The 11,609-nt window shown below is 50.3% G+C and overlaps 1 protein-coding gene across 1 annotated transcript; it reads left to right on the top strand.

Moving 5' to 3' along the window:
- The first annotated feature begins 808 nt into the window (after positions 1 to 808).
- Positions 809 to 11,515, top strand: B2M (beta-2-microglobulin). Its single transcript, XM_029910736.1, has 3 exons — positions 809 to 875; positions 2,480 to 2,758; positions 11,436 to 11,515. The coding sequence occupies exons 1-3, from the start codon at positions 809 to 811 to the stop codon at positions 11,513 to 11,515; spliced, it is 426 nt and encodes a 141-aa protein (XP_029766596.1).
- The last annotated feature ends 94 nt before the right edge of the window (positions 11,516 to 11,609 follow it).

Genomic DNA, 11,609 nt, shown 5'->3' with positions numbered 1-11,609 from the left:
CTTCAGGAACTACCAGACAAAGAAGGGTAGCCATGTTAGTCTGTATCAGACAAAGAAAGGATTTTTGGATAAATAACCTGGTTTTAAATTGGCTCAGGGTCTTCTTCCTGATCCAGAAAATGGATAGGCCCTTGGATGCCCCAATCCTTAAGGAAGGACTGTGTGCTAGCTCTGTTGAACTTGTGACCACCAAGGGCACCACCTCTACTTTATGGGGTTTTAAAGGAGGGCTCCAGCCAGAGCCTCAAGCTCCCCATCTGTAAAAGGGGCTAAGGAGACTGACCGCCTGTGCACAGCGCTGTGAGCACTTTGGCTGAGCAGGGCTAGATAAGGTGGTGGGGACGCGGCGTGGGGGGAACGGGTGTTTTTGCAGAAATCCCAGTTGTAGGTGCTGGAGAAGGGGATAGCGGCAGGTGAGGCGGCGGAGGCGCTGAGACTATTATCTTGAGCAGGGTCTCAGCTGGGAGAGAGGCGCTGTAAGGAACCAGAGCCGAGCCCAGGCTGTTACACAAAGGGCCCTAGCGAGAGGGGCCCGCGCTAGTTCCTCCGAGACTGGAGCCTGGAAAGCGAAAGCGAAACGAGAGCCGGAGCCCGAGGGAGGGGCTGCTGTGAGGAGCGCGCATGCGCTGGAAAGCCCCTCTCTGCTCGGATAACCTGTCAGTGGCATGTCTGCCTGGTGACGAGTGATGTGAGAGGCCTCACCCCGCTGTGATTGGCCCGAGGCCGGCAGAGTATAAAAGGCGCTGGCGGGGCACAGGCGCGCTAGTCCGCTGAGAGTGATCGCGGAGGAGCACGTGTAGCTGGAGCCATGGCACGGGGTCTCGGTGTGCTGCTGCTGGTGCTGCTCGGTCTCGCCTGCCTGGAGGCAACCCCAAGTGAGACCCGCTCCCTGCCGCGCCGGGACCGCGGGGTGGGGGTGTGAGCCTTGAGACCGGCTCCTGGCCGCGCAGTGTTCGAGCCAGCTGGGGGGTCCTGCCAGGCAGCGGGGGCGGCTCTTAGCCGGGAGCCGGGCCATGCTCCGAGCCTGGGGGCGACTCCCGCTTCAGCTGCGCGGGGCGCGCCGAGTCCTGTGCTGGCCCGGGCGGGGGCACCTCCCCAACAGCCCGGCCCGGGAGCGGGTCCCCCGGGCGGTGCTCAGCGACCCGCGGCACCCTGGCTGGGTTGTTGCGGAGTCCGCTGGGGCGGGCGGCTCCGGCTGGCCGTGTGCCAGGGGCTTTCCGGGAAGGCGCCTGACGGCGCTGCCCGCCTGGCTTTCGCTTTTGGTTGGGAGGGGGGCGCCTCTGCTGCGGTGGTGGGAGGGCGCTGGATGAGCCCCAGCACCGGGTTAGCTCCCGGCGAAGCCCCTAGGGCTTCGTTCATACTGGGGGTGCCCTGGTGTGGCTGTAGCCTGTGCTCAGAGAAGTGGTGCTGCGGTGGGGACCCCACCTCCCTCCGTGACTCTGGCTGGGCCAGCAGGAGCCAGGTTCCACTGACCCTGCTTGCAATAGGGTGACTAGATAGCAAGTGTGAAAAATCGGGATGGGGGAGTGGGGTTATAGGGACCAATATAAGACAAAGCCGAAAATAGTGTGGCTGTCCCTATAAAATCAGGATATCTGGTCACCCTAGCAGTCAGGGAGGTGCTGGTCCTGCACTGGCAGAAAAGCTGCTGTTGGCATAGGCTGTCTGCACTGGCGCTGTGCCAGTGTAGAGGCTCTAGCTGTGTCTATGCTGCCGGGGTGGCTGGCATGTTGATTGGGTTAAGGATTTTTCACACACTGATGGACATAGCTAGACTGATATGTTGTAAATGTAAACCAAGCTGTGCCCTTATTGTGCTGCAGTGCCAGTCCTGCTTGCGCTCCAGTAGAACTCAAGAGTGTCGTGGAAAAAGTCACCCACGCATTAATTTTAGTTCACAGACTCAAGCCTAAGGCCCGTTTGTTGCAATACATACCAACGCGTTGGGGTAGCAGTCCGAAAACGACCACACCCGAGTTACCAATTGACCAGTCAACCACACACCTCATTTGGAACCAGAAGTATATAATCAGGCAGCAGAGATGGGATGGGGGGCAGTAAATACTGTATAGTACAGTACTGTTAAATGTAAACTACTAAAGAATTAAGGAAAATCTATTTTTTGACAAAGTAAGGAAACTGTTTCTGTGCTTGTTTCATTTACATTAAGATAGTTAAAAGCAGCATTTTTCTTTTGCATAGTAAGTTTCAAAGCTGTATAAAGTCAATGTTCGTTGTAAACTTTTGAAGGAACAACCATAACAGTTCAGCATTGCGAACAGCCTCCATTCCTGTGGTGTTCATAACTCTGAGGTGCTACTGTACTAGAGCTTTAAAGGCTCAAACTCTAGCAAGCTGCCATTGTGCCCTGGCTTGGCTCTTTGAGTCATTAGTGCACAGCTGGTGGAGTCTCCCTGGGGGGAGACAATTACAGCAGCTAGGATGTCACTCAGCTCTGTTCTTTTCTCAACTTCTTCAGGTTCCCCCAAAGTACATGTGTACTCCCGCCACCCAGTGGAGGATGGCAAGTCGAATGTCCTGAACTGCTACGTGGAGGGGTTCCACCCCCCGAACATTGAGATCACCCTGCTGAAGAATGGTGTTAAGATGGATGCCATGGAAATGTCTGACCTTTCCTTCAGTGACGACTGGACTTTCCAGCGCCTGGTGCATGCCCCATTCACTCCTAATGGGAAAGATTCATATGAATGCAAAGTGGTGCATAGCACCCTTACAAGTCCCAAGAACGTCAGATGGGGTGAGTATTTCACTACTTCCATCTTGTTCACTTCATCCCTCAGGAATTGTACACTGGATTTGGATTCTGTTGCTACTGAGATCCTGCACTCTGCCAAAGAATGCAGCTTGTCTGCTTAGTCACAAGTCCAGTGTGGTGTTGGTTTTTTTTTTTTTTTTTTTTTTTTTATTAAGCGTAATACAATAGGGTGAGTTCCTGAATTCTTGTTTCTAGAGACCTTTGGCCTCTTCCTAGGCACCAGTGAAATAATTTGTTTCTAGCTGCCAAAGGGAACATGTAAATGAATGCACTGCATTGGAACATCTGATAGTAATGGAAAGAGGGAGAGACTAATTTCTGGAATAGTGGAGGTGCTGTAGATCAGATCAGGCTATATCTACACTGTGGACCTTACAGTGGCACAGCTGTACCACTGTAAGGTCTGCCATGTAGCCACTCTTTACTGGCGGGAGAGAGCTCTCCTGCCGGCATAATTAAGCCACCCCCCAACAAGCGGTGTTAGCTAGGTCGGCAGGAGAGGCTGTCCTGCTGACAATAGCACTGTCCACACCAGCACTTTTGTTGGTGAAACTTACGTTGGTCCGGGGTGTTCTTTTCACACCCCTGATCGACAAAAGTGCTAGCGTAGACATAGCCTCAGTTAGCAGAGCTCTGGGGAAGGTGTGCACAACCCCTGCCTGTCCACTCTGTACCTGGCTTTAATGTTATCATAGTGTCTTAATGGTATCTTATTCCCTTATACTCCCCTCTAAATAAAAACTGCCTGAACAGATATGTTAGATGTAACTTTTATATGACTTGCCTGTTGAAAAAGGGTAAGTTATTAAAAGAGCAGTTTTTGTCAGAGAAACGATTTTCAACCTCAGCCTGGTCTTTTACTTTGCTGTCCTGTCTGCAGGCTTTTCCCTATGTCTCTTCCCCCCCCCTCCCCCCCAAATATTTGATACATAATCACCAACCATAAAAGGTCCAGGACTTTGAATTTGTCTGTCATGCTTGTGATGCCAGGGTGGAACGGAATCCAGTTGACTTCTGCTTGCTGGGAGGAGGAAACCTGATTAGTTTAGGTAAACTAAGCAAGGATGCTTAGGACAGTTGGCAAGAAGATGAGGTTGTGGTGTCAGTTTCTTTTCTGGCCCAGTCCATAATCCCCTAGCATGAGCAGTGGTGGCTTATCACAGGGCATCTCTCTGGCTGCTGGAGTGATAGAACTCTCCCAGCTCTGCTTTAGAATTGTTGTGATTGGTGGGAGGATTATTTGGGCAGCACAGCAATGTCTTGAAAGTGAAGGCTAACATCCTGTCATCCTCTTTTTGCAGACCCAGATAATTAACCTGCTTCTTAGACGCATATGGTAAGTTATGGATATTTCGTTTCTTGCTGTCAAAGTGAGTTTGGTGCTAGACTGATCCTTAGGGCTTGACTACATTATCCGCTGGATCGAGGGTCAGCAATCGATCCAAAGGGGGTTGATTTATCACATCTAGTCTAGACATGATAAATCGACCGCCGAGCCCTCTCCCGTGGACTCCGGTACTCCACCAGGGTGAGAGGCAGAGTCGACAGGAGAGCGTCAGCCGTCAACTTACTGCAGTGAAGACACTGCGGTAAGTAGATCTAAGTACATCGACTTCAGCTACGTTATTCATGTAGCTGAAGTTGTGTAACTTGGATCGATTTTCCTGCCCCCAGTGTAGACCAGGCCTTAGGCTGAAGCCCAAGGGAAGGAAGCAAAACGCCTGTCATGCTGAGGCAGAAAGACAGGGAGAAGATAAACAGGCAGCTCTGTCTCTAGCTTATTAGGTGGTATGCATGTGGCCTGAAATTGTTACACTTCTTAGCACTGGTAACAATATCATGCCCATATGGAGACTACACTTGCTTGTCCAAGGATTAGAGAGCAGCCTTTTGAAGCAAAATCTATTTTTGTAAGGCTTATGACTTCACTTGGCACCTGGAAAGAAGGGTTCTTTATATGTCACAGGGTCTGCTAGTCACCAGACCCCATGGTGTTTTCTCTTGATGGGTGGGGAGAGGTGAATTTGACATTTGCCAGTCCTTGCTTATGGTCTAGCTATATCTCCTGGGAGGGATGGCTAATACTGCATTAGAGTTAGAGGGACAGTAGTCACTGTAAGGCATCATTTTTGGGCAGAGGGGGGCACAGGAGCAGTCTCTTGCCAGGCAGTGCTGGAGCAGCTTTGAGTTGGTGAATGATAACAAATGGCTTAATGTACAGCACCAGCAAATGCAGTACACCAAATGTGAACAGGTAAGAGGTTCAGTGCCTTAAACTGTCTGAAGCTTGGGCATGTGACTTTGGAGGTGCAGCTGCTCTTAGAATCTATGAAGTCCAGAACCTGTTAGGGTTTATACTAGTTGTTTGCAGATGGGATCTCTGATCCAGGTTCTCCCTTTCAGATTGCTTATTCTTTATGATAATATAAACTTTATTAATAAAAAACAATCTTTTCCCCTCCCCTTTTCAGGTATGAAGAACTCTGCCTTGCAATCTGAAATCAGCTTAAGCCCTAACCTGTTTTCCTCTGCGCTCTTCATACCCCACATTCATTTCGTATTGGAGCTGAATGTCTAGCTTTTAAGATAATGCTAAATAATTTGTGTGGGGGTGGTCTTTTGTAAGTGTGAAATGTTAGATTTGAGTCTGGGGCCCCCTGTGTACGGCAGTGTGACATTAGAGCTGGCCTCGCACCAAAATTCTCGATGCTCTGTCTGGTTTGGGGGGGGAGGGGGGGGAACACTTGGGTAATCTGGTGGTGGACATGTTATAGAATCATTATAGGTCTTATGCAAAGATAAGCCAGTCTTGTATTGGGCTGTCTGGCGGGTGTGCTACTGCTAGTTAAACTGGCAGTTGTAAAGTAAATCCTAAACATATCTCAGGGTCTTTAAGACCCACGGATCCTTCTTCTAATCCAGATATGCTGTGCTCATGGTATTGAGAGAGATTGAACTGCAAATTTGGAAGATCTTTGTCTTTCCAGTAGCTCCAGAACACAAGAGCTATAACAAGGTCCCAGCACAACCTATGTGTAGGCAGCAGCAGTCTTCGCCAGGGATGGGGGCAGCATTGAGGGCTATCAGGGCCTGAGTGCAACATGTGTTAAGCCCTTTGGGGTGAGCAGTAGTAGAGCTTTCAAGAACAACTCTTGGCTACAGCATTTCTTACTATAAATGCCAATCAATAAAATTATTGCCAGTTTAAAGCAATAAATCTGTGTGCAAGTCTGTTAAACATTTTTGGACAATCTCTATATGGATCTGCTTTACTAATTAAGAGTGTAACACTTTGTATGGTTCTTAATTGTATATAATGACGTTTTATCTTAAATATATTTAAAAAAAAAAATCAACCCTGTGGAAGTTGTGATTTCTTAAGTTGAAGAAAGGACCAACCTGTATGAGGCAGTCTGGCTTGTTGGGCATAACAGTGTAGGCAAGGAACCATGCAGTCTGGAAAAACCCTGGTTAGGAGGGGAAGAGGTATGGGTCTCTACCTACAAGAGGTGACGGCTAAGGAACCAGAAGCCCAGACTGGGAGCCTGTGCTGGACCATGGAGGGGAATACAGGTGCATTTTCCAGCCTCTGCCCTTGCACAAACTCCTATAAGACACCCCCATGACCATACTTCTGTGTGAGAGTCAAATGAATCATGATCCTTGTGTTTCTGGAACACCCAGCCTCACTATAGGGAGGGGCAGTAGAGTGACCAGACAGCAAGTGTGAAAAATTTGGGATGGGGTGGGGGTAATAGGAGCCTATTTAAGAAAAAGACCCAAAAATCAGGACTGTCCCTATAAAAGCGGGACATCTGGTCACCCTAAGGGGCAGAGCTATGAGAAGAAGACTGGCTCAGTGGAGTTGAGACATTGTCAATAAGGGTGGTCTTCAGACAACTTTTCAGAAGGATTTTGAGTCAGTTCTTCAATGGAAAGAAAAGACTTGTTTGAAGACAAATGAAACAAATACAGGAGTTACTTAAGGAGGTCTGATTGTTGAGGTTGCCCTGGATACTGCCAGAACAATACAAATGCCCCACCTGTTGCTCTGAGAAGGTGTAGCATTCAAACAGACTATCTAGCAGATACTCTACTTTAAATAAAGCTGTTGCCAGATGTCAGGAGGGTAAACCACCATGTAGTTCAGCTGCTTTGAATTTCTTGTAGACTTTTTGTTCCTGGCTGTTGGAGCCTTGCTGGGAGAATAATACAACTCCCTTAACATTTAATTTAAAAAATCTAAAATGACTAAAGCCTTCATGCATAAACTTATAAGTTTCGCTAAGGTCTGTTCTGTTCTTTCAAAACAGAAAAATAAAGTGATAAGATTTAAGTCAGAGGTGGGCAAACTACAGCCTGCGGGCCGCATCCGGCCCGTGGGACCGTCCTGCCTGGCTTGCCCCTGGCCCCTCCCCTGCTGTTCCCCCTCCCCTGCAGCCTTAGTTCGCTTTCTCTGCCGCCCAGGCAATGCTCTGGGCGGCAGGGCTGTGAGCTCCTGGGGCAGCGCAGCTGAAGAGCCAGGCCTGACCAGGTCTCTGTGCTGCATGGCTGTGGCGGCAGCATGGCTACCGGCAGCGCAGTAAGTGGGCAGGGAGCGGGGGGGGGGGATGGCATAGAGGGCAGGGGAGTTTGGGGTGGTGGTCAGGGGGCAGGGGTGTGGATAGGGATCAGGGCGGTTGGGGGGGAACAGAGGGTTGAATGGGGGCAGGTGTCCTGGGGGGCAGTCAGGAAGGAGGGGGGGTTGGATGGGGCAGGGGAGCCATCAGGAATGAGAGGAGGGGTTGGATGGGGCGGTGGGGGTCTGGGGGTGGTCAGGGGACAGGGAGCGGGTGTGTGTGGATGGGACAGGAGTCCTTGGGGGGGGCAGATAGGAGGTGGGGACTGGGCCACGACCCCTTCCCCTAACCGGCCCGCCATACAATTTACAAAAACCGATGCAGCCCTCAGGCCAAAAAGTTTGCCCATCCCTGATTTAAGCAGTTGGGAAAGAAACAGACAAAAATGGAAACTAGATGAGCGAAATTCATCAGTTTCTCTAAGTTTTATTCAAGTGAACAATCCACTTTATACAACTGTTTTTTTTGCTTTAAGATAACTTGCAAAAAAAAAAAAGCTTTTATACAAACTTATGCTTTCTCACAAGTGTAGTTGTGCTGTGTGATAGAAAGGCAGGCTGGTCTAGGCCTGGTGAGCCCATTCTACCATGGAGGGAGAGCCAGGGTTCCTTTCTCCTACAAACAACTGCCAGAGCAGTCAGCAGCAAAAGCCAGTCTAGTTTCCAGTTTTGCGCTGTTCCTCAAGCGTTCAGGTATGTCAAGAAACAAGATTCTGGAAGGAATGGCACCAAAAACAGAGGTTCTAGCCAGGGGCGGCTCCAGGCACCAGTGCACCAAGCGCGTGCCTGGGGTGGCAAGCCGCGGGGGGCGGCCTGCCGGTCACCGTGAGGGTGGCAGTCAGGCTGCCTTCGGCGGCATGACTGCGGGAGGTCCACCGGTCCTGCGGTTTCGGTGGCAATTCGGCGGCAGGTACGCCGAAGTCGTAGAACCGGCAGACCTCCCGCAGGTATGCCACCAAAACTGTGTTACCAGCGGACCTCCTGCAGGCGTGCTGCCGAAAGCCCCCTGACTGCCGTGCTTGGGGCAGCAAAATACATAGAGCTGCCCCCTGGTTCTAGCCCCACTAGAAGTTGTTTGGCTTGATGGAGAAATTACACCTCTACCCCAATATAACGCGGCCCGATATAACATGAATTCGGATATAACATGGTAAAGCAGTGCTCCAGGGGGGCGGGGCTGCACGCTCCAGCGGATCAAAGCAAGTTCAATATAACGTGGTTTCACCTATAAAGCTGTAAGATTTTTTGGCTCCTGAGGACAGCGTTATATCGGGGTGGAGGTGTACTGGGTGAAATCCTATACCTGTTGTGATCATAATGGCTCCTGCTGGCCTTATTTTCTGAAAAAGCCAATATTTTTGTTCAGTGTAAAAAAAAAAAAAGCAAGTGCCCAATAAGGAACTAATATGGGGCAGGAGCAGGGCCAGAGCCCAGGATGCAGGGCACCCTAGTGATTGCAATGTTTTCCATGTGATCTGATAGCGTGACTCTAACAAGCTTGTTGAGGCAGAACAAGCATGTATGAAAGACATTATGGAATTCCATCCCTCTGGTTTGAAAGGATGTGACAACTTTTTCCCATTTAATCATGAAATTATTTTTAACAGGCGAGGAAGACAGACATTACTTAATCTTCTCATCACATTTAAGGTTTTGTACTTGAACACAGCATTTGCTTAAAGAGGCTCTCTAATTATGGAAATTTTAAGCTCAGGCTGAGTAAGAAAACTCTTTCTGAAAACACAGGAATAAAGAAAAGTCTGGTATATTCCAATTGTCGATGCTCTGTAAGAGACAGGAATTTATCTGTATTTTAAAACCAAGAAAAGTGTATCAAATAATTAAACCCCATTCTACTTTTCCAACCACCTAAATTAGCAGGGACAGAGTGAGTATAAATGTATTTGGTTACCAATCACTTTCCTGCATTCTCGCACATTAGCAGAGGGTGGCAATCTCTGGGTAGCAAACACTGTAGGGAAATGTTAGGCCTTTACCAATAAATTGTATCCTTTGAAAGTTTAAACAAAAAATTCACTGGAATGTTTCTATTGAGGTGTGAGGCTTAGCAAAAATTTGTTTTAACTGCAACTACATTTGGGTCTAAATTTATCTGAAAGTTCACCTTTAATTACTTAATATGCGAGTAACACTTTTATTATTATGTAAGTAGTAAACATGAATACGTTAGTACTACTGTCCATCTCTCTAGCCATAACTTTCCTCCCCTGGTTCCTGTGACCTCACGGACTCACACCAAGCAGTTAATGTTTGCACAGCACTTTTAGGATATTTAAGATTGTAGAAATGCTGAACATTAAATTAATTAATTACTTTCATTAGGAAAAATGCTATCTGCCCATATGCCTCCCACTGACTAGCAGACTTCCCAATAGTTGTCCCAGGTTTAGCAGAACTGTCCTGCTTTGACACACACACACCCCCCAGCCCCCCAGTCCTGGTTCAAGTGGCTCCTGCCCCACAGGGTTTGGCTCCCCGCTCCAGGTATTACAAAATGACCCCTGTCACACAGGGATGGTCAGGTTTGGCCTGGCCTGCTGTTGGCATATATATATGTGCGCATGCCCAGGCTAAATTTGAGTGAGTGGCATTGTGACCTGGTGCATGGGGTGAGGGGTCCAGACCAAACCTGAGCAGTGCTGTGCACTTTGGCCTGGTCATAATGCCCAGGGTGGGGTGCTGAGCCCTGCCAACCCCACAGGATAGGAGCCCAGGAGTTGCTGCTGTGGGGTGAAGGTGGGGCAAGCTCACTCTGTAACTTCTCTCCATCTCCCCACCCCCAGGGCTTCCCACCCCTCCCTGGGGTTAGGACCCATCCCAGAGTAACCACTTGAAATGTTGGGCAGTGTGGACTAGTGTGTAGGGTTACCACCTCTTAGCTACAAAAACCCAGGCCATCCGAACCATTTCATCCAAGACAGCTACCCCAGCCAAGGGGCCAGCCTGGGAAAACGTGGATGGGAGAAGCCCTACCTTGCTGGTCCTGTTTTCTAGAACCTTTCCCTCCATGGGAGGGAACTGAGTAACTGCCATTCTGCCTCTCGCTAACTGCCATCCTCTCTGAGAAACCTCCCTTGCACTCCACGCACCCCTCACAACACCGCCGGTCTGCTTCAAAGTCACAAATTCCTCAGCTCTCCCAGCGCCTGCCTCCCCCAGCCACTCTCTTCCAGCATCTGCCCCCAGGTCCCTGGGGAACTACCTGCCCCTCACCGCATGCCCACCCTCTTCCAGAACCTTGCCTGTGCCATTTTCCTGTGGCATCGCTCACTAAGGGCCCTGCTTGGCCAGACCCAGTGACTTGACAGCTGCCTCATTTGCAAGTCTCCCAAGTCCTCCACATGGGCCTAGTCCAGAGCTCACCGATCGCCATCTTCTGAGGGTAAAACTCCTCCCTAGATTCATTGGGCCTAGTCCCTAGGATCTGTTGAGACCGATCACCTTGGGGTAAATCTCCACCACAGACATAGAGGCCTAGACTCTGGGACTCATGGACATCCATCACCTTGCTGAGTGATGTGTGGGGGAGCATGTGAGCAGTATATCTGGGTGGGGAGGGGTCATCTCCTGTGGAATAGCTGGATGTGGGGGGTAGGCTGAGTACCCTGAGGTGTCTCTGAATGGGGTGATAGGTGTACCCTGGACCGTGGTATCTTCAGCAGAGCTGCTGACTTTTCAGACTGCCTGAGGCTTCCTCCAGCCTTTAGGCTCTTCACACCATTCCCTCCTCCTCCCTTTGCTCCCCCCCCCCCCCCCCCGCCCCTGCTGTTTCCTGCAGCTCTGCGCCTGGTGTGCCATGCACAGTCTGGCCTGGGAGGGAGCAGAGAGGAGCTGCCTTGAGTCTACCTTCCCCTTCACTCTGGGACCACAGAGCCATGGTGCAGGCTGCCGGCAGACTCAGGGCTCTGCTCAAGGTGGCTGCACAGCCTGGGACTTGCAGCTGCGTGGGGGTAGGCCCTGGGGAAGAAAGGATAAGAGCAAAAGAGGAAACCTCCCACTCCCTCTCCCCTGTGCTGGAAGAAGAGGAAGCTCCTCCGGAGGACTGGAGTGAGGAGAAGGACGGGATGGCTGAGGGAACAGCTGAGGAGCTAACCCCTTGAGCCTACCCATGGCCGGGGGGAGGAGGAGCAGTGAAGGGGATGCACCCTTAAGGGGCCATGAAGAAGGGGCCATGGAGAAGAAGTAGCCGATGGC

This window comes from Terrapene carolina, unplaced genomic scaffold (assembly GCF_002925995.2).
Source record: "Terrapene carolina triunguis isolate 2854851 unplaced genomic scaffold, T_m_triunguis-2.0 Scaffold67, whole genome shotgun sequence".
NCBI lineage: Eukaryota > Metazoa > Chordata > Testudines > Emydidae > Terrapene > Terrapene triunguis.
This window is presented reverse-complemented; position numbering and strand designations above follow the sequence as displayed.